Source organism: Nelumbo lutea, chromosome 1, assembly GCF_056320005.1.
Source record: "Nelumbo lutea isolate HS-2025 chromosome 1, American lotus-T2T, whole genome shotgun sequence".
Classification (NCBI taxonomy): domain Eukaryota; kingdom Viridiplantae; phylum Streptophyta; class Magnoliopsida; order Proteales; family Nelumbonaceae; genus Nelumbo; species Nelumbo lutea.
In genome coordinates, this window is record NC_142684.1 from 166,651,504 (window position 1) to 166,673,370 (window position 21,867).

At 40.7% G+C, this 21,867-nt stretch overlaps 2 protein-coding genes across 4 annotated transcripts; one reads left to right on the forward strand and one right to left on the reverse strand.

Moving 5' to 3' along the window:
• The first annotated feature begins 455 nt into the window (after positions 1 to 455).
• Positions 456 to 15,519, forward strand: LOC148878977 (uncharacterized). Of its 3 annotated transcripts, none has more exons than XM_088960329.1 (3): positions 456 to 3,143; positions 13,560 to 13,675; positions 15,152 to 15,519. In XM_088960329.1, the coding sequence occupies exon 1, from the start codon at positions 990 to 992 to the stop codon at positions 2,886 to 2,888; it is 1,899 nt and encodes a 632-aa protein (XP_088816455.1). In that variant the 5' UTR covers positions 456 to 989; the 3' UTR covers positions 2,889 to 3,143; positions 13,560 to 13,675; positions 15,152 to 15,519. The 3 variants fall into 3 exon arrangements, with proteins under 3 accessions (XP_088816455.1, XP_088816454.1, XP_088816456.1); XM_088960328.1 differs by lacking the exon at positions 15,152 to 15,519 and adding an exon at positions 13,797 to 14,222; XM_088960330.1 differs by lacking the exon at positions 13,560 to 13,675.
• On the reverse strand, positions 9,908 to 11,827 carry LOC148878978 (uncharacterized). Its single transcript, XM_088973744.1, has 5 exons — positions 11,557 to 11,827; positions 11,049 to 11,421; positions 10,877 to 10,939; positions 10,276 to 10,709; positions 9,908 to 10,080 (listed from the first exon to the last, which is right to left on the reverse strand). The coding sequence occupies exons 1-5, from the start codon at positions 11,825 to 11,827 to the stop codon at positions 9,908 to 9,910; spliced, it is 1,314 nt and encodes a 437-aa protein (XP_088829870.1).
• Positions 15,520 to 21,867: the final 6,348 nt, after the last annotated feature.

The window sequence follows — 21,867 nt, forward strand, 5'->3', positions numbered from 1 at the left end:
TCAATGTGAATCAATATGAAACTTTGCAACTCGTGGCCATCACTTAATCAATGTGAATCTCAGTTGCAAATCTGACATCGAGGAGCTTTCCTTTCTCTGATGGGGAAGTCGAAAGCAATTGGGGTCCGGGTCTCCAACAGGGAATTCATCTCCGACGGGGTCGGGGATAGAAGAGCATTTCTTTCCTTGACGGGGATAAAGGACGGGGATGGGGGATGATTTGAAAATCAGGGTCGGGATAGGGAATGTAATCCCTTCCTTGAATCTGCCCGTTGCCATTCTTACAAATGCCCTTTGAGTTCTCAAATCTTTGCCTCTTATATTCAAGAAAGTTGAAATTACTATAATGCTCATTAAGGCCTGACTTCAATTTTCTTAAATAAAATATAAAAGAATTTGGGACTGTTCATTTTGTATCAACATTTGAATGGTTAATAAAAGAAATTATGACACTCTAAGAACATTTGTTTATTTTTAAATATCAATTAACATTTGGTTTATAAGCGGTTAACTTTAGATACTAAATTGTCGTGAAAGTTCCTATATCGAAGCACTAGCCAAAAGTACTAGGTATAAATCAGAAATTTTTCGAAAAATAAAAAAGGGAAGAGAGAGAATCTCGAGGGAAAAGAGAGTGAGAAATGTTGGCTGTCCTCATACTGCCGCCGATTTTGCTCTGACTGAAGCCGATCTCGTATTTGGTTTGAAAGAGAACGGAGGAGGGGGGAGAGAGAGTGAAGTGGGGGGAGAAAGGCAAGATTAAAAGAATTTTAATTTTTTTTAGAGTCCAGACTGCCGTTAGCGGTCCTGGCTCCGTTAAGTTATGATTAGCGATCCTGGCCTTTTCTTATTGGACATTGCAGAAAATTTTCTCCAACGTTGATGCAGACGATGTGAGCTCGCACGACACATCCCTATGGTGAAGTGAATCAGTTTTCAAGTGTTTAACTCCGCGACCCAGGCACGACATTGCGCTACTTCCGTTCCAAATGGTGTTGAGAGTTTCAGCTTCTGCTGCTGCATCATCCTCTTTGAGATGTGCTGCGAGAGGTAAACTTTCATCTTTGTTCATAAACCCACCTGTTATTTCTGATTCTGCCTCCGAAGCTACAACAGAATACTCCTCCCATAATTTAGATCAAACAGAAATCGAAAATTTCAAGGAGAAGTGCAAATCAGGAAATATCCATCTAAATTTTGCAGTTGGGTTCTTTAATCAAATGCTTCTCGTGCAACCCCCGCCTCCCATTAGCATATTCAATCTTGTCTTAGGTGCAACTGCCAAGATCAAACACTACTTAGCTGCTGTTTCTCTCTACAGAAAATTGAATCCAATCGGTATCTCTCCCGATTTCATTACGCTAAACATTCTATTAAATTGCTATTGTAACTCTAGTCATGTTCCATTCGGTTTAGCAGTTTTCGGGGAAATTCTGAAACGGGGTTACGGCCCCAACACTTTCACTTTCACTTCTCTGATTAAGGGGATGTGCACGGAGAATCGGATCAATGAAGCTGCCCAGGTCTTCCAAAAAATGATTGAGCAGGGCTGCATGCCCACCGTAATCACATATGGGATTCTGATTAATGGATTATGTAGGTCAGGAAACACAGCCCTAGCACTGAATTTGCACAGAGAAATGGTGAATGGAACTGTTGGTGGTGGTAGGTTTAAGCCTAACGTAGTTACGTACAGTATGGTTATTGATGGCCTTTGTAAAGATGGTTCCATAGATGAGGCTAAGGAACTCTTTACGGAGATGATGGGTAGGAGGATTTCTCCTGATGTGGTTGTTTACAGCTCTCTAATTCATGGTTTGTGCAATGTAGGCAATTGGAAAGAGGCCATAGGGCTTTTCAATGAAATGGTGGACCGAGGGATTCCACCTACTGTAGTAACTTTCAATATGTTGATGGATGCACTTTGCAAGGAAGGAAAGACGACAGAAGCAAATAAATTGCTTCAATTGATGATTCAGAGAGGGGAAGAGCCTGACACGATCACCTATAACACATTAATGGATGGGTTATGTTATGAAGGTCGGATTGATGATGCAGTGGAGCTGTTCAAGTCTATGACATGTAGGGGGCACGAACATGATGTTGTCAGCTATAATGTGTTGATTAATGGGTATTGCAAGAGTGGAAGATCAGATGAAGCTATCAGGCTTTATGGTGAAATGCTTCATAAGGAGGTCAGACCGACAATGATTACCTATAACACCTTATTATCTGGTCTTTGTCAGCAAGGAAAAGTTGACGATGCACGGAAGCTGTTTGATGACATGCAGGCTCATGACCAGAAGCCCAACTTGTTGTCATATACTATTTTATTGGATGGTCTTTTCAGGAAAAACTGTGTTTTGGAGGCAATAGAACTGTTTAAAACTCTTGAGTGTAGTGCATTTGAACCAAGTATTAAGATATACAACTGCCTAATACATGGAGTGTGCAAAGCAGGAATGCTTGAAGCTGCTGAGGAACTATTTAATAAACTGTCTAGCAGGGGCTTGATGGCCAATGTTGTGACCTATTCCATCATTATTAATGCACTCTGTAAAGGTGGGCAGTTGGAGAAGGCAAACAATTTATTCTTGGAAATGGAAGAAATGGGTTGTGCTCCAAATGTGGTAACTTTTAATACCCTCATGCGTGGTTTCTGCCATAATAGTGACGTTGAAAAAGTGATTGATCTTCTTCATAAAATGGTAGAGAGAGATGTTTCCCCAGATGCATCAACAGCAACCTTAGTAGTAGAGTTGCTCACAAAGGAAGAAAAGTATCACAAATATTTGACTTCTCTTCCAACCTTTTTGCCAAGGGACCAACAGAAAGGTGATGTGATGAATGTCCATTCTCTAATCTTAGGCGCCAAGGAACCCTCTTAGCTTGGAGGAGAAATCTGTAGTATAGTTCAGGTTCTTGAGTAGAAGCTTGATACACAACTCCTTGATATGGAAATTGACATATTTGCTGCTGTATCAAGTGTTAATGAAGACCTTCCAGAAAGACTTGTAGTGGATATGGGTTGATTAAGATCATAATATATGGATTTGAGAAACTAAGACACCATGATGGCAATTAGCTACCTTATCAACATTTGATCCAAAATGGACAACAACCATGACGAAAAACTGACAAAGGTATGTTGTATGATGTGCATGAATGAAAACCCTAAGATCAAACATTGCCTAAGGATTCAAAATGATTCTGCATCTTGATTCTGAAAAGCAGCTTTTAAGTAAACATACACTTGGAATTTGAAATTGAATCAGCAACTTGTTGACCTGGAAGCTTAAACTTGGTTTAAAGATACCAAAGTATGGCTGTAGAAGTTGTTGTGCAAAAGATCCATATTTAATTTGACACCATTAGTCTAGTGGTGTTAATTAAAGATGGATCAGGATAGCAACAGTAGTCATGGAGAGTAGAATTACAGACAGGATTTTTTTTTTTTTTATCAATAACACCAACTTCATTAAATTAAAAGAAGAGAGGGAATAAGGATACAAAGGGGGAGATAAAATAACTTAGCTCCCCAAAAACAGAAAACAAAGGGAAAGCAAAGAAAAATATTAAAAACTAGCCCAAAAAACAGACTCCCTATTCACTCCTTGCTTGGCCAACCCATTCGCAAATGAGTTGGCACTCCTCTTCACCCAGCTGTATTGAATCTCAATGTCCCTACCCAGCCATAAGAACTGTGTTTTTTTTCATTGTTAAAGTTCCACAAGCCACTGTCCTCTGTCTCCAACCAACTAACCACCAACTTCGAATCACCTTCCAGAATCAAACGATTGATATTAATTCCTTTGCTCTTCGAATTCCTTCAAGCGTTGCAAGGATCTCAGCCCTAAGAGACACCTTCTCCAATAGGGCCAAAGAATAAAGAAGTAACAATCCCTTCCTCATTCCTAAAGACTCCTCCAATCCCGGAGGGCCCTGGATTCTTTACACTGTTGCCATCAAAATTCAGCTTTATAAAGCTCAAGGGGGGAGGGGACCAAAGCGGACAAAGAGTCCTCTTGGATCTAGCAATGGAAGCAATCTGTTATGAGCCCGGGAATAGGATCTCGTCACGGGTCGGTCCACGGGGAAAAGCTCCAATTTTCCCTTGTTCCTCCCCTTCCTAGCTGAACCTATCTTGGCGTCTTAGAGGGTGATTTGTCCAAGAGATCACCGAACTCTCCTTTTACTCTCTTTCTTGACTGGAAATTTGATATCCTCATTCAATAATGGGGTCTCCTTAAATAGGAGATTACAAGAGTCCTAATCAAAGGGAGTCTCCTTGCTGAATAGGGAGACTTCCAGTTCTATCTTGCTAAGGATAAGATAAGCTAATCCTAATCTGATAAGCTACTAACAAGATAAGATAAGAGCAATAGAATAAGATAAGAACAAGCAAGATGATCTAATCTAATGTAGATAAGGCTGCTGTTGCCGAATTGGGTAGGATGGGAATCATTGAATTACTGCTACTGCTGGCGGTGGGTTAGGTGCCTGTTGCTGCCGGTGGCGGCGGTACGTCTTCCCGAGGAATGTGTCCATAACATTACTCCCCTCCTGGACTATGAGCTTGTCCTCAAGCTTGAAATCTGGATATGTGTCGTGGAGTTCAGTCAAGGGAATCCAGGATAGGTGGAATGATTTAGCCCTCTTGGATCGGGTTCCAATGAAGGGGGTTCATCCTCTTCGTCTTCTTGTTCCACCAGGAGGCAGAAAAGTCTCTTGCACTTGTGCCCTGCTGAGTAGAGGTCATCACAATTAAAACACTGTCCCCTCGCCCTGTGTTCTGCCATCTTAGCCCTGGACAAGTACTTAATGGGGGGTGCAACAATGCTGCTCCCCTCACTGAATGCTGATCTGGAATTGTGGCTCGTCTGTGGTTTTCGTTCTTGGCTGGCTGCTGAAGATGGAGCCAATACGAGTGGTTCCGGGGATGCCCATGCGGATGGAGGCCGCCCTATACTGAAGGTTCCGCGACTGAGCTGCGTCTTTCGTTCGAAGGCGCGAGCTAGATTCATGGCCGTAACCAGGTTGGGGGGGTGTTGCATCTCCACATCCACCCTCAAGGGTTCTGCTAACCCTGTGGTGAACATGTATACCTGCTGGTCCGGTCGTACCGAAGCTGCTCTGGCAAGGAGGGTCTGGAATTGGCGGTGGTATTCAGCCACTGTTCCCGTCTGTTTGAGGTTGATCAGTTCATCTAACGGGTTGCTCGTCAATGGGGGCCCAAACCTGAGGAGGAAGTAGGATTTTAATTGGGTCCAACTGAGCCCGGGTTCCTCCCGCTCCAATTTATAAAACCAAAGTTGTGCCTCCTCCGTCATGTGGAATGTGGCCAAACTTACCTTGTCGCTGTCCCCTGTCCATTGGTTGCGGAAGAACTGGTCGCATCTGTACAGCCATCCCAAAGGATCTTCGGCGCCGTTGTATGAAGGGAACTCCAGCCTGCTGTACTTGGGAACGACCGCGGCTACCAGGGTGTCGACCTGCTGTTCGCCGGACGACTCCGTCAAGTCTGGTCAGCGGCTGTTTGTGGTTACAGCCCCTTTTGGATTCCTCTCCTTGTTAGAGAAATACGATTCCAACAAGCGTCGCAGCTCCCGGACATCGTCTTTGACCTCACGAACCTCCACGCTGGTTTCCTCGAGCCTATGCTCTAGTTTGTGGACCCTGGATGATAGCTGCTCCAGATCTCCCATGACAGTTGGCTCTGATACCAAGTTGTTATGGGCTCGGGAATAGGATCTCGTCACGGGTCGGTCCACGGGGAAAAGCTCCTGTTTTCCCTTGTTCCTCCCCTTCTTAGCTGAACCTATCTTGGCATCCTAGAGGGTGATTTGTCCAAGAGATCACTGAACTCTCCTTTTACTCTCTTTCTTGACTGGAAATTTGATATCCTCATTCAATAATGGGGTCTCCTTAAATAGGAGATTACAGGAGTCCTAATCAAAGGGAGTTTCCTTGCTGAATAGGGAGACTTCCAGTTCTATCTTGCTAAGGATAAGATAAGCTAATCCTAATCTGATAAGCTACTAACAAGATAAGATAAGAGCAATAGAATAAGATAAGAACAAGCAAGATTATCTAATCTAATCTAGATAAGGCTGCTGTTGCCGAACTGGGTAGGATGGGAATCATTGAATCACTGCTGCTGCTGGCGGTGGGTCAGGTGCCTGTTGCTGCCGGTGGCGACAGTACGTCTTCCTGAGGAATGCGTCCATAACACAATCTCTTTCCAGTTTCTTAGCAAGTCATCCATAGGAAAATCTGAAAACAACTCCAAAGATTTTAGCCAGTGGACAGCTCTTAAAAGGATTCGATCTAACATTTCTTCCAATGTTCTTTCCTTGTCAGAAAAAATGCGTGAGTTTCTTTCTTCCCACAAAGACCAGCACACCGCTGCCCTAATACACCTCCACATAGTCTTCCCTCGCTTCTTAGGCCAACTGAAAAAAGGAGAAAACAAACCTTGGACAGTCTCCGGGGGATACCAAGAACACCCAAAATGGGAGAAAACCCACTCCCAAACAGTTTTAGCAGCCTTACAAGAGACCATGAGGTGGTAGCCAGATTCCCCATCAGCTTTACAAAGAGCACATCTATTAGGAAGTAGACAATAGTTGGGTCTCTTTCTCTGAAGTAAGTCTAAAGTGTTGATTCTAGGTCCCTTGCTTATTTGTATAGACTAATTGCAATATCACTCAGTCAAGTTGACTTGAGTGGTTTAAGGCTAAAAGAAGTGCCTCTAGGTCCCTTGCTTATTTACTTAGTTATCAATGATAAAGCGAATAGGCATATGGCCATGTAAACTGGAATTTTTTTGACTATATGCTGAAGATGTTTAATTTCGGGAGAAAATGGAGAAATTGGATAAAAGTGTGCTTATCTTCTCCATCTTTCTCAGCCCTAGTGATTGTAGCTCTTGTGGAATGTTTAGAAGTTATAGAGGTCTGAGGCAAGGGGACCCTCTTTCCCCCCTTCTGTTCATTTCTGTGACAGAAGCCCTGTACAGGATGGTAGAAAGAGCATGATTGGGAGGAATGCTGGAAGGTTTTAAAGTAGGCAGTGGGAAGGTGAAGATAGCTCTTCTTCAATTTGCAGATGACACATTATTTTTCTGTTACACCTCTTGGGAACAAATCTGGAATGTGAAGGCAACATTAAGATGGTTTGAGGTGGTATCAGGCTTGCGTGTCAACATCTTGAAGAGTGAATTAATGGCTGTGGGGGAAGTGTTAAACATGGATGAATGGGCAGATGATTGGGGATGTAAAGTCAGAAAACTTCCTTCTAGATACTTGGGCATGCCTCTGGGAGAAAGTTGTAAATCCAAATCTATTTGGGAACCTTTGTTGGAGAGGGTAGACAAGAAATTAGCCTCTTGGAACACAAAATATTTATCCAAGGGCAGCAAAGTAACCTTATTCCCTATTCCGGCTAAATGGGCTGCTGTGCTAGAAAAAAAGATGAGGAAGTTTTTGTGGAGGGGTTGGAGGGAGGAATCAAAATGCCACTTGGTGAATTGGAAGAAAGTATGGTGTTCCAAGACAAATAGGGGCCTAGGGATCAGATCAGTAAGAGAGGTAAACACAGCTCTTCTTGGTAAATGGCTATGGAGGTTTAATGAACAGACAGAAAGTCTATGGAGAAGGCTGATAGTAGCCAAATATGGTCCAAGTAGCAGGGATTGGGAAACAGAGGGGATAAGCTCTCCCTATGGATGGATGCTCAATCTGGAAGGCCATACAAAAAATCCAGCCCCAGTTTAATAGGGGAATAAAATACAAAGTGGGAAATGGTTGGAGGGTTTTCTTTTGGAAGGATAACTGATGTGAAGAGGGCCCCTTAAAGAATGCTTTTCCAGACCTGTTTGAAATTACCACAAACAAAAAGGCAACTGTTGCTGAATGTTTGGAAAGGCAGAATGGTCAGTTCTCTTGGAACCCTCAGTTCAGGAGAAATTTAAATGATTGGGAGGTGGCATCCCGAATCAGATTCCTCCAGCTTCTGCATGAGTTGAATATATCTGGAATAGGGGAAGACAAAAGAGTGTGGAGCTTTGAGAAATCAGGTGTGTTCTCTGTAAACTCGTTTTTTAAAGCAGTTTCAAAGGAAGAAGCTATCTCTTTCCCAAGTCAAAGAATATGGGTTAGAGCTGTGCCTTCAAAGATAGCCTTTTTGTTTGGTTGCAGTGCTGGATAAGATTCTAACCAAAGACAATTTAGTCAAAAGAGGGTTAGAAGTGGTAGACATCGCATATCCCCTATGTATTGGGAATGTGGAATCATCTAGTCATCTTCTGTTACACTGCAATTTTACTCACTGGATGTGATTAAGAGTGGTGGAATTATTTGGTGCAAAGCTATGTTTCTCGGCAGATGTTAGGGGACTCATAGAGGTTGGTGGCTGAGTGGTTTGAGTAAAGCTGGAAAGGTGGCTTGGAGCATTATTCCCACAGCTGTTCTGTGGGCTGTGTGGAGTGAAAGAAATAACAGATTATTTGAAGGAATTCAAAACTCCAAAGATGTTCAGAGGAAAATTATGGGGATGATTCACTCATGGCTGACTGTACACCCATTGTTTAAAGGCAGACATCCAAGTGCTTTTTTTGAGTTTATTCTTTTGTTTGTAAGGAGTGAGTAGTTTTTTTTTTTTTGGGGGGGGGGGGGGATTGAGGCTGTATGGGGCTGTTCTGGTTTTTTGTATATCCTCTGTTCATTCCTCTTTGTACAGAGGTTTCTTTAGTTGATTTTTCATGAAATCACTTTACTTTACAGTTTTCAAAAAAAAAAAAGATTTATTGATATCTTAGTTCTTTGCTAGTTTATGTGTTAATAGGGCTGTTAATGGGTTTAATCAACCTGATGAATTGACAAATGCTTTGAACTAGGTGCATGAGTTACACATTCATAATTTCATAGTGTATTAATTCCATTTATGTTTAAATTTCAGATTCACCCTGTCAAAAAGGGAAATTTGGAGAAAACCCATTTATTTGTCACCTTATGTATATTTCTTTAAGTAAAGGTTAACATTGCAATATAACATATGGCATAAAGGTTAACTATGTAACACATTTTTGATCCATGTAACACTTCAATGAAACACAGAACATGTTTCTCTTTAGCTTTTCAGTTTTACCTCTGGAAATGATATCTACAGCTCTACCACAAGGTCAGTTTCAGCATGTGCAGAAGTGATCACTCCCTCTATTGGACTTTTTTTTTTGAAAGGTAAAGTAATAACTTTGTTGAATCAGAAAAGAACTCAGTACAACAAAAGAGCAAGCCACAAGTAGCTGCTCAGATTTCAGGACAAGTTACAGATCCCAAATCGAATTAGACTTACTAATACAGGAACATTTAGCTCTTTAAAATCAAGTGTAACAGCCACCCAAGAAATCAGCTTGCTGACCGCCTGTATCTCCTCCGTGCTCTTAGCTTTGTTGCTGAAGATTCTTCTATTCCTTTCAGACCAAACTACCCACATCACTGCTGCAGGAATAGTTCTCCAAATTAAACAACCTTTTTTCTTCAAACCTTGGAGATTCCAGCAAAGTAAGCAGATCTTTAATTGACTTTTGCATAACCCAATTAAGACCAGCCGCTTCAATGAAATGGTACCAGACTTTTGAGGAGATAGGACAATGTAAGCACAGATGGTCAGTGGACTCAGGCAACAAGGCACACAACCCACACATCAGAGAAGGGAGCTGAATGCCCCTTCTGTCCAGGTTGAGTCTTGAGAGACATTTATTCAGCACCATAGTCCAAACAAGGAATATAGACTTCGAGGGAGCACAGGACTTCCATATTTGCTGGTAGGGGAACTCAGTAATACCCGTACTACTAAGCTTCAAGGTAAGGGATTTGACTGAGAAGTAGCCATCCTTACTCCAGGACTAACTCCATTCATCTTCACCTGCAATGTTTATCGTCTGCTCCTGTAAAATCTGCAGAAGTTGCATTACATGTTCTATTTCCCAATCAAATAAATCTCTTCTGAACTGAGGGTTCCAGATCACTGAGTTGTTAGAAATCACATAAGACTCTGCCACTGATATTTCTTGATTAACTACACATTGGAACAAAAGGGGAAATGCCTCAGCTAAAGGTCTGTCCATGCACCAGGGATCTTTCCAGAATTTCAGCCTATTTCCACTTCCCACTTATAGTCTCACTCCCTCATACATCACAGGAAAAGATTTTAGAATCCCTTTCCAAACCGAACAACCCCATGTTGTGTATGGATCCTGAGATTTCCAATTACCCCAATCCACACCAAATTTTGTTGCAATTAAGGTCCTCCACCAAGATCTTTCTTCTGCAAATCTCCAACACCATTTACTCAATAAAGCCGAATTAACCTCTGCCTTAGGAAGACAAACTTGATCCCAATTCACAAGGTGCATCTTCTTGTCTTCTTCCCACCCTCTCCAGAGAAATTTTCTCTGCATCTTCTCAAGCTTCTTTGCAATTTTGGATGTCATAGGAGACATGGACATGAAGTAGGTAGGGAGGTTGGCAAGGGCACTCTTGATAAGGACCACTCTCCCTCCTATAGACAGATATTTTGCCTTCCAGGATGCCAATTTTTTCCCCACTCTCTCAATTACTGGATCCCATAAAGCAGAAGAATAATTGGCACCTAGTGGGAGGCCAAGGTACTTACCTGGCAAGTAATCCACTTGGCAGGCCATCAATCTAGCAAAGAATCCAGATTAGGAACAAGGCCCACTGGGATTATCTTACTTTTATGAAGATTAACTTTTAGGCCTGAAACAACTTCGAATCAACAAAGAATACCAAGTAGAACATCCACCTGGTCAAAAGAGGCATCAAGGAAACAGAGAGTGTCGTCAGAAAATTACAATAGGTTAACTTTTTCCGCTTCCGGAGCAATTGCAAAACCCCCATAAGCCATTAGCTGCTGCCTTTAAAGAGAATTGGGTCAGGATTTCTGATATACAGATAAACAGCAGCGGAGATAGTGGGCCCCCCTGTCTAAGGCCCCTCCTCGTACTATCAAAAAACCCTACTGACTGGCCATTAATCAGCACCGAGAATTTGGGAGAAGAAACACAAACTTTTATCCAATTTCTCCATTTCTGACCAAAATTCATTCTCTCCAGAACCTGATCCAGACACCTCCAATTTACATGGTCATATGCTTTTTCTATATCCAGCTTTACAACCAGTCCCGGGGAACCCTCCCTTAATCTTGAGTCAATAAGCTCATTTGCAATTAAGACAGAATCCAGCATTTGTCTCCCCGGTACAAAAGCAAACTGATTATTAGAAATAACACTGCTTAGCACCTGCTTCATTCTCACTGCTAACACCTTTCCGAGAATCTTGTAGAAACTATTTAGAAGGCTGATGGGCCTAAAGTCCCTGATATTTGTGGCCCCTTCCACTTTAGGGATTAAGGAGATGAAGGTAACATTAAGACTTCTGTGTAAAGAAGCATTTCTGTGTAAGTCTTGGAACACCTTTAACAGATCAGACTTAATGAAATCCTAACATTTAATATAAAACAAATTAGACAAACCATCTGGCCCAGGAGATTTGTCCCCTTCTAGATTCCGGATTGCTGATTTGATTTCTTCTTCTGAAAAAGGTCTCTCAAGGAACATCTTCTGCTCTGAACTCAGCTTCTTGAAGGGTAAATCTAGAGGAAAAGGTCTCTTGTCCCATTTTTCTTTATATAGATTTTTGTAGAAAGCTGTAGCTACTAACTTGATTTCAGCTACTGAATCCCCTACTTTATCCTTCCATTCCAGCTTTCTGATTGAAGACACTCTCATACGGGCATTAGCCATTTTGTGAAAGAAATGGGAATTTCTATCACCTAGCCTTAGCCAGGTTATCTTAACTCTGTCTCCATTTAGTCTCTTCTTTCACTATCACCTTATCAAATTTAGTTTTGGCCTGAATTCTCCTCAATCTCAACTCTTCTGATATTGGACCTCCCTCTTCTTCCTTATCAATTTCTGAAATTTTTTTCAAGTAATTATTTTTCTCCGCTTCAAAATCTGCACCTTTTTCTGCCTTCCAGTTCTTGACCCTTTCGTTAATTGCTCCCAACTTCTTCACAAGGACAAATGAGCTAGTACCCTCCACCCGGAAATCATTCCACACTGATTTCAGCAGAGATAAAAAACCAACTTCTTCAAACCAAGAGTTCTCAAATTTGAAAGGAGTCTTTACCTTTTCCCTATTCCCGCAAACAAGCTGAATTGGAGTGTGATCTGAAACTGGTCTAGGGAGGGTCAGCTGTTTAAAATCTGGGTAAATTTCCTCCCAATTTGAAGAAACAAGAAATCTGTCAAAACAATGGACCAGATATAGTTAAGTAACTCGTTGGCATTTAAACAGTATAGGCAGAAATCTTACTCTATTTTCTACTTCTTTGTCATTTTTTATCCTTGTTGGGACTTGGGACTGGTTAGTGAGCAAGGAGCATATAAAGGCCCATTAGCAGAGAACCTTGAAACTCTTTATATGCTTACAACTCCACAATTTCTATTTCTGTTAACTAGGGGGATGCAATGGATTTTTTTTTGGTTCTTTAAGATCTATGCTGCACTCTGCATGTACTTCTCTATAAATTAATCCTATTTATATATAACATACACTATAAACAATATACCACCTTACTTTTGGGTTTCATTTTTCTTAATGGGAATTTTAAACTCAAGCTTCAAGGATAAAGATGGAGAAGAAAAAAGGGGTAAAATACAGAGATCTACCTTGAACTTTTGGGGGTAGTGACACTTAGGTCCTCAAATTTCATTTGTGACAGACCTTGTACTTTCAGATTCCAAAACTTCGCTTCCACTGTTAGCATTCCATCAGTTTTGAACTTTTATGAGACCATTTTTCCCTCTCCTTTATTGCTTCCCTAAAAAATTCAAGTTTTGATTTTTTTTCCTATATTCTTACTTTTCTTTTCTTTTCATTTGTTTAAGAGAGAGATGAAAGAGAGTTGCAAGAGGAAAAGCACCCACCACAAAGTTCAACACTTGGGTTTTGGAGATAAAGGAGGGGTAAATGGTCTCATAAAAGTTCAATACTGACAAATGCTAGCACTAGGGGTGGAGTTTTGAAATCTGAAAGTACAGGGTATCTCTCTGTCGCAAATGAAAGTTCGGGGACCTAGGTGTCACTACCCCCAAAGCACAGGGTAGTTCTCTATATTCTACCAAAAAAAAAGGTTAAAGATGGAGTAGGGTTCTGAAAATTTGCTTGATGAATAAGGGCAACGCCATTCATTGCATGTATTTGTAAATGAGAGAACTTTCGGAATATGATTGAAGTCATGAGGTGGGGATAACTATAGTGTTTGGGTGCCTGCTTTGGTCCAACTTCTTTGGGCATACAGTTAGGTTACTGCTAACATGTTGAGGTAAACATATGAAACTTGTTGTTTGACTAATGTGATTAAGCACTATTTTAGATGTTATGCTGATTTTATAATTTTTATCTAGGAAAAGATTTTCTATTGCAGTAAATATTTCCAACCTAGATTCATCATGTGTTGATGTATAGCAGGTTTAATGAATTTGGAGTTGATGGTGGGTCTGCAGTAAAAAGACCTTAGTACAAAGTTTGATGTTTTGAAAAATCACATGACTTTTAATCTTGGGGTCCAAGTCCCAGATGTAGAGGTTAGAAATTGTACCCCCTTTCTATTTTCAATCTTTCTGAGATTTGTTCTTCACTATATAACATGGAATCGTTTACAACTTGGAGATGTTCTGATTCGCCGATGAAACATTTGGTTGTCAGGGCTGTATTTTTAAAGGGTATTGAAGGCATTCTCTTAATCTCTGGAAACTCTTTTGGTGCAATCCCCTGGTATCTACACTTAAATATCTAGTGTGAAAGTGTGATGCTTTGGTCTCTTGTGCCTTTAAAACCAATATATTGGCAATTGCTCTTTATAGAATCTTAGCTATTATTGCATTGCTGGAATCTGGGAATAGAAACAGCTTACCTATGCTTAGGAGGGAGGTCTAGGAATTTTTGGGACAAGGAAATCTCATGGAAGGATCATCAGCAGTGCATTGAGACTGAAGTACTTCAGGTCTTCTATTGTAGAAACATGTCTGCCTATGAAGCTGAGAAAATAGAAATTGTAATCTTCTAGATTAAATTTTTCTGTGTTGCAAATATTAGAAAATATTTGTCAATAAAGAAGTCTTTCTGAAGTCACTTATTCACATCACTTGAAAAAAAAAGTTACTCCTGCCTTCACCAGGGGACTTGGGAATTAGGATTGGATCCTGCCTTCACCAGGGTTGGGAAGGGGCTACCCCCACTGTGTAGCACATTCTTCTACCAAAAAAAGGCAACTATTCTCTTCATATAGCTGGAGAAAGAAGTCAACTTTTGCTTTCTTTGCCTATTGTGCATGTGGCCTATTTCTGTAATCAAGCCTATTTTTTTTAATAGTTACTCCATTGGGAAATTAAGTCCTTCACGAGAATTGTGGCTGGAATTTGTTCAATGATGATGGAATGGTTACTGGTGCATGCTGAGTTTAAGGACTACACTGAAAGGTGTCATGAATTTCAGCCACTATGATGAAAAATAAATTATTCCAATTTTATCTTCATGAGAAAATTATGGTGTTAGAGAATCTTACCTCAAAACATGCATCAACTTCATCATGGCCTTGCAGTTTGTTGGCAACTTCATCATGCTAAGGATCTCTCTCTCTCTCTCTCTCTCTCTCTCTCTCTCTCTCTCTCTCTCTCTCTCTCTATTCTGGTATTATTTCTATTTGCACGCCGTGGGGGTTCCATTGAAGCAGATACTGTGATGATTTCTGCAGCAGGTGTTGCACATGCAGGGGCAGAGTCCCACTTTTTCTATGGAAGTTAATGTCATTAATCATGTTGAAGGACATTTTAATCATGTTAAAGGCCTTTTCCTTATTTTTCACAGATGGTTTATGAGAAAACGTAGAATTTTAACAGGAGTAACCTGAAAACTATTTTATTTTATTTTCCTGAGAAACATTGTAATGCCTAGTTATCACAAATTCCTGCCACTCCACTGATGATGAGGTTGCACTTGTGATACTCGTGGCTTACCTTTATGCTGGATAAAGAATTAACAATGCCACATTTGCATGGTAGGCTGTGGGCGTAGACTTCATATCTTCAAACTCCATTTTACCGCGGTTGCAGAAAACTATGTATCATGAATCCCCACTACAGCACTACTTGGTTGCACAATTTCTGTAGGTAATTTCTTTCTAATCTTCGTTGTCCTACAGTGGGTCCTACAAGTGAACAAATGCATAAAATCTTGGTTAAAACAATTGCATAAATAAAGTGGGCTCCATCAGAAATGAATTCTATATATAATGCAATTTTTTACGTTTCTTCCCTTAACGGGGGTCCCACAATTGTACAAGAAATAAATACATGAAATTTCCTTATTAAAGTGGGTCTCATCAGTGTAGAAAACTCAAATCTTAAGTACATGAATTTCTCTTGTTAAAGTGGATTCCACCACCTTAGAAAAACTAAATCAGGGAAATACTTTTTTTTTTTTTTTTTTTCTTTTGAAAGGCTACACGCTACACAACGGGGTAGCCTATCCCCAACTAGGGGTGGATTTGAGCTGAGCCTAGCCGAATGGTATAAGGCTCGAGCTCGGTTCAAGATAGAACATCGAGTTTGAGCTCGGCTCGAATAAAAAACTCATAAGTTTGAGTTCGGCTTGGCTCGAGTTCGATTTGAGAAAAAAGATTTTATGAAAATACAAAATTATATATAAAAAATATTTTTTATTTGATATTTAAATAATTAAGAATTATAATATTTTTATTATATATATATATATTCGAGCTTGATTCGTTTATTAATTGAGCCTGTAAATTGGGCTCGAAGCTCGGTTGAAATCAAGCTGAGCCGAGTTTTTCACAAGCTGAGTTCGAATAGCTCGTAAAGAGTTCGGCTTGTGGCCACCCCTACCCCCAACTCATAAGGACCATAACCCCTCCATCCAGGGGTAGGCAGGATCAGATCCCAAGTCTCCACTATGACCAACAGACCTTACCAACCAGCTGATAAGTTAGATCAAATTATGGACCAATATGACTGGATTTTTCGAGTTCACATCTGCGCCTAACAGACGGCTGAGGGTGCCCCCATAAATGCCCCACATGCACATCACAGCGTGCATTGGGAACATCTCCCGTACTTGTCATTGGGAGATGTTCCCAATGCACGGTTGGGATGTGCTATGGGCGTTTGTGGGGCGCAGATGTGAATTCTGATTTTTCATAATTTGGATTCCACCTGACCTGGATATGGTATCATTGAATATTCCGATCCTTATTGAATTGGATCGGATTGGACCAAATCCGGTCCATTGACAACCTTCGTATGCAGTTCCATTCCTCCCAGCAATATCACCTTGGAATCATGCTCAACCCAAATGTCAGAAGAAATTGCTTGTGAGAGAGACACCTATACAAATTCATCTTGCAGCGATCCTGTTCCTCGTGTTCTTCTGTAAGGCGGATTTGTATCCTAAGCGTTGCTCATATCTGAGAAATCAAGTTTAGGATTCTGATGTTGAAATTTTGGCTAAGTAATCCGGATGTTTCCTTCACCCCTGCCACCGTTCCACCCTTCTTCTATGGTGGCAATGGCGGCCCGGACCATCCTGGAGCTAGGGCCAGGGTTGGTACACCAGGGGTGAGCCATCCATGAGGCCATGGTCTGAAGTGATCCAATTCATGGCCTCATGGCAGGATTTGGATCCATACTTCCATGGATTCCATAATGGAGATTTACAGGGTAAATGATCTTAGGGCTCGTTTGGTTGGCAGGAATAGGGGTCTGGATGGAATCAGAATCCCATTCCCATTTCTGGTAGAATGGCGTTCTCTCATTTGAGGAAATGGCTATTCCCTCCCTGAACTTGGATTCGGTCCTAACAAAACAGTGCCCACACCGTCCTCACAGTCCCTTGCAACCGTGTATTGGGAATTTGGGATATCTCCATACTTGTATGTAAGGGTGTCAATAGACCGGTTTTGGATTGTACCCCATTCAGTCCAAAATCAATTTGGATGGATTGGACGGACCAACAAGACATATTGGATTGGACCAATCCGGTCCAAAATATTTATTAGATTGGATTGGACCTTGTTCGTCTGTAACAAATTTATATTGGATTGAGCTGGATTAAGCCAATGTCTAGTCCATTGATATAAGATAAGAATATATGTGTCAATGGACTGGGTTTGGGTTGAAATCAATCTAAATCAAAATGAATTTGAACGGATTGGATGGTCCAGACATTGAATTGGACCGATCCAAATTGGTCCAAGACATTCATTGGATTGGACTGGACTTGGTCCATTTATAATGGACTCACATTGGACCAAAATCCAATCCAATTGACACCCCTATTTGTATGTTTTTATTCATGAGGAGATATTCCCAGTGCATAGCCGCAAGTGGCTGTGAGTATGGTGTGAATACCGTTTTGTAAGGACTGAATGCAATCTCTCCCTCTCCCTCTTTTGGGAATGAAATCCCATTTCAGCTGATTTCAATTCTCATTCTGATTCCTGTCTGAACCAAACAAACTATGGAAATAGACCATTCCAATTCTGATTCTAACAAATTTTGATTCCATTTTCAATTCTAATTCAAATTCCAACCGTAAACCAAACAATGCTTGGATGTTTCTGGCCCATGAGCTTAAAATGTAGATTGCAGACCATTAAACATTACCCGAGTCCAGCATTTTATGTAAATTTCATGCCATCCAGCCAGTCTTAATGCCTTCTTATCCCATAAAACAATACCCAGGCCCACTTAGAAGAAGAATCATAAAATTTTTCTTTAATTTGCTTCACTGCAAAATATCATCAAAATTCAAAAGCCCGTAACCCAATCCATCACCCTTACAACTTAGAAGAGAGAATCATAAAACAAAGTAATGATAAAGTATGAGCCCGGAGGCTCAGGTATGCAGACAGGCACAGCTATTAATACCTCTATCCATAATCCACAAAGGAATACACCTTTGACCAGATACCAGATCTCCTGTCAATAAAACACGTTCTAACACCCTATCAACATCATCTGACACCATATATTTCACCATGACATTGAGACCCACCATAAAAGTGGAAACCGTCATATATATGAGATGTGTGGTGTCAGATCATGTTGGTAGAGTATTAGAACATGTTTGGAGATCTCAACACCTTTGACCATGTAAATACAAATACATATTGTATTTAGGCGAATGCCAATTTAGGGTTCTTCAAAGTATTGATACTCTCAGTTAGGAAAATCTTATGTTTTGTATTATTTTGTATGTATTTGCACTGTATATATTTGTATCCGTGCTCTTTTCAAGTTGAGTCTTGGATTTTCATGCATTTACCCAGTGAGCATTGGTATTCCCTAATTCTTGGTGCCTCTACCGTCATCGTGGCAACAGGTAGATCACTTCAAAGTATAAGCCACCCCTACAGATCTAGAAATATCCTAATACCTATTATTTCGCATATCGATTATAGATTCATCAGAAAATGGATCCCACTAGTAGATAACCACACAACTTCTTTCCAAGTTGTATTGTTAATGCTTGCTTGGATTATAGGCAATGGCCATATGTGTTTGCTGACACAATCCAGAATTCAGATCAGGTCATCACTACAGGCCACTGTTTATTGGAACTTTCCTCAGGTGGACTGGATCCTGATCATGATTCAATCCTCTCACCAGCTAGCTAGCCTTCATCACAGCCTACTCCCCTAGTTTGATCTATGTCGGTACTAACCAGTCAATTATGCAAACAATCTTCCGTATAAATGCAAGATTTTAGTATCTCAGAAGACGAGAGCAATATAATAATATATCACGGCCCAAGTATGTTAGAAAATGGTAACCATTTTGGTATTTTAATAGATTGAGATGGTTGAAGGGGCCAGAAGAGTTAGAAGGAAGGATAGATATCGCATTGAACAGAATGGAATAGTCAAACAAGATTTATGTAACTAATTTCATATAATTGGAACCGGGTGATTGAACCAATGACCCAGACAACTGATGATCAAGTCCAATCCTCACCCCAGCCTTCTAGTTTGGCGTCCGAATTGATTTTTAAAACATTGATAAGAACTAGAGATGAATGCAAAACAAAGGTTTTGTGGTAGGGCTTGCAATCCACATGGCTAGAATTCCTCAGGCAATTACTATCAATGATTCAAGGACACTTGAAAAGCATGGCGTGGAAATAGCTGTTTTAGGGCAAAAATGGATAGATTAGGACTTCAATTCCGGATGGGTGCAACTGCAAACGGAACAATTAATAATTAATAATTTGTTGTAAACCGAGATAACAACTGTTTTTATGCATAGACCTGCAACCTTAAGCCTGCGTTTTGTGAAATTACTTAAGGCTCTGTTTGTTACCCGATTACAAATTTTGCAACTGGTTCAGTTTTGCATCCATTTCTTTATAACTATGATCAGCGCTCCTATCTAATACGATATTTGTACCTTTTGTCTCATTTGCACTAACTGGTATTCTAGCAATACAAATTTACATCTCAAGAACTGAGGCAAAATTTGCTCCCCTCCATCCCAGCTCAATTCTTTTTCAAAGGGGAACCCTGTCACCTCTCTTCCTACCTCGCTCCAAAGATAATAACCCTACTCTTGCCTCCTTTCTCTTTCATATAAGGCGGGGACAATATCACTTTTCTTCCTATTTCACTTCTTTAGAAGCAAATAAGACAGCAAAATCTGAAGCCAAAGTAAAGCAGAATTTATTATTTGCACTCATGTATTTACACCAGTACAAATGAAATTAACACTATGAACATAGACTTTAGGACTTCCCCTCAGGTCAACTTTCTACTTTTCTCTTATATATTTTCTATCAAACCAAATACATCCTAATTGAAAAATTCCAAAGCTTAGAAAGACAACCTAGTTAGAATCAGGGCTCTCATCTCAACAAGCAGAAAGGACAATTATGCAGTTCCCTTATCTTACCTTCTCATCAAGGAATCTGGGTTTTCAAATTGCAGAAACTTTTGGCCCAGCTTTCATCGTACAATTATATACCAACAACTCAAGGATGTTTAAAGCATCAGAATTCTACTAACCAACAACCCACTTGGCAAATTGGAATTGTAATGCACTTGTTGCTCTGATACTCCTTTCTTATTTGCCCCCTTTCTTTAAGGCTTCCAACTACTGCAAATTTTGGCATTTTATTCAAAGTTTCAAACTCAAAGATGCATTAATTTGTTATGCAAATACAATGGTCTGTCAGGGAAGGTACAAAAGGCCTGAAAAATGGTCTGTGACCAGTGAATGCATGTATCTATGAATGTATTCAAGTACATTATAAGATACAAGCATAGCAGGTCTTATTTTCTTGTCCCAAATATGGTACTCAGTGCCTAAATGGGGGAGGTAAAAAAAGAGAAGTGGGGAAGAGGAACAGAGCAGTCTATACGTTGGACCAATTGAGTTATATTGGTCCACACTCACGGAGGTCCTGCAATATCTCAGGTTTGAATTTTGAACCAGAGTCTCTCACAAGGGAGAGTGAGCGGATCATGGCCATTTCAAGATTCTCAATTGCCATAATTTCCAGGTTATCAAATAGTGTTTGGTTCTGATAACTTTTGAACTTTGCCAAAAAAAAAATCACTTTAGACCTTAAAAAATTAAAAGAACTATTTTTGCCTTCAAACTATGATATAAAAGCCGCTTCAAGGCAAAAATAGATAATGTTAGAGACGTCCTTGATAATTCCATTAAACAATGAATAAAATATAAAAGCATGCTTATTGGCATTGCTCAGGTATGAAAGGGTCACTTTAGATGTTAAAAAAATTATTAGTTAAAAAATAAATTCTATTAACCTTGAAATAAATTATATTAAGGATCTTATCAAATTAGAATAATTAAATAAACAATAATTAGTTTAGTAATAAATGATTAACAATAATTAAGAGTAAGTTATTATTTAATTATCTTAACTAATAGTGATGAAGGAAGATTTGGCCCGACCTCACAGTTACGCAACATGTGACAAAGGCAACAGCTCGACACAAAAGCACGCCTAAGGCACGAGCACCAAGGGGAGAAACCAGCGGACCGAACTCCCCTACCAGCAGTCCGAACTCCCTACTAGGAGCCCGAACTCTCCTTTCAGCCCCAAGACAGACAGTAACCCGAACCGGCCTGCATGTAGCAATTCGAGACACCTCGCCGAATTGGCCCGCCTGCAGTTCGGGACACACCTCACCGAATTGGCCTGCCTTATAGCAATTCGGGACACACATCATCGAATTGGCCTGCCTTATAGCAGTTCGGGACACACCTCGTCGAACTGGTCTTCCTTATAGCAACAGGACATACCTCCGAACTCAAGACTTCACCTCGCTCACCACTCCACATCGCCTCCAGGACGCCAAAACCGAACAAACCTTACCATGCCTAACACCGAGGAAGTTCGTACCCAGGGGCGACGCACTTGATTGACTTGGGATCTGACGCTTGACGGCCGCACTCCAAACGGCCACTTGCCACCGCCTCTTGACACCGCCATCTCCCGTTATAGAGACGGCTCCGACAAAGAGTAGTGGTGGTTCTGTCCCAGCAGAAAGGACACCCGAACTGGCAGAAGCAAAGGTAATCATACCCGACCTGACAAGGGGCTTCGGAGTGAGTGCGCAAAGTGGTTATAAAAGTCCCCTACCCCCAACAACAAGGTATGTAAACTTTGTGCCATCTGGTCTTTACTTTGCCTTCGAGAAAATACTAACTTGAGCTTCGAAGTTATCTCACCGGCTTCC

What these genes read in the sequence shown, in the direction of transcription:
- LOC148878978 (XM_088973744.1), bottom strand. Translation starts at nt 11,827, where the DNA reads ATGGCTAATGCCCGTATGAGAGTGTCTTCAATCAGAAAGCTGGAATGG. An exon ending in CAAATCTCCTGGGCCAGATG is followed by an intron (nt 11,422 to 11,556) that starts GTTTGTCTAATT and finishes TAATCCCTAAAG; the next exon opens with TGGAAGGGGCCACAAATATC. An exon ending in TCGGTGCTGATTAATGGCCA is followed by an intron (nt 10,940 to 11,048) that starts GTCAGTAGGGTT and finishes TTCTCTTTAAAG; the next exon opens with GCAGCAGCTAATGGCTTATG.
- LOC148878977 (XM_088960329.1), top strand. Translation starts at nt 990, where the DNA reads ATGGTGTTGAGAGTTTCAGCTTCTGCTGCTGCATCATCCTCTTTGAGA.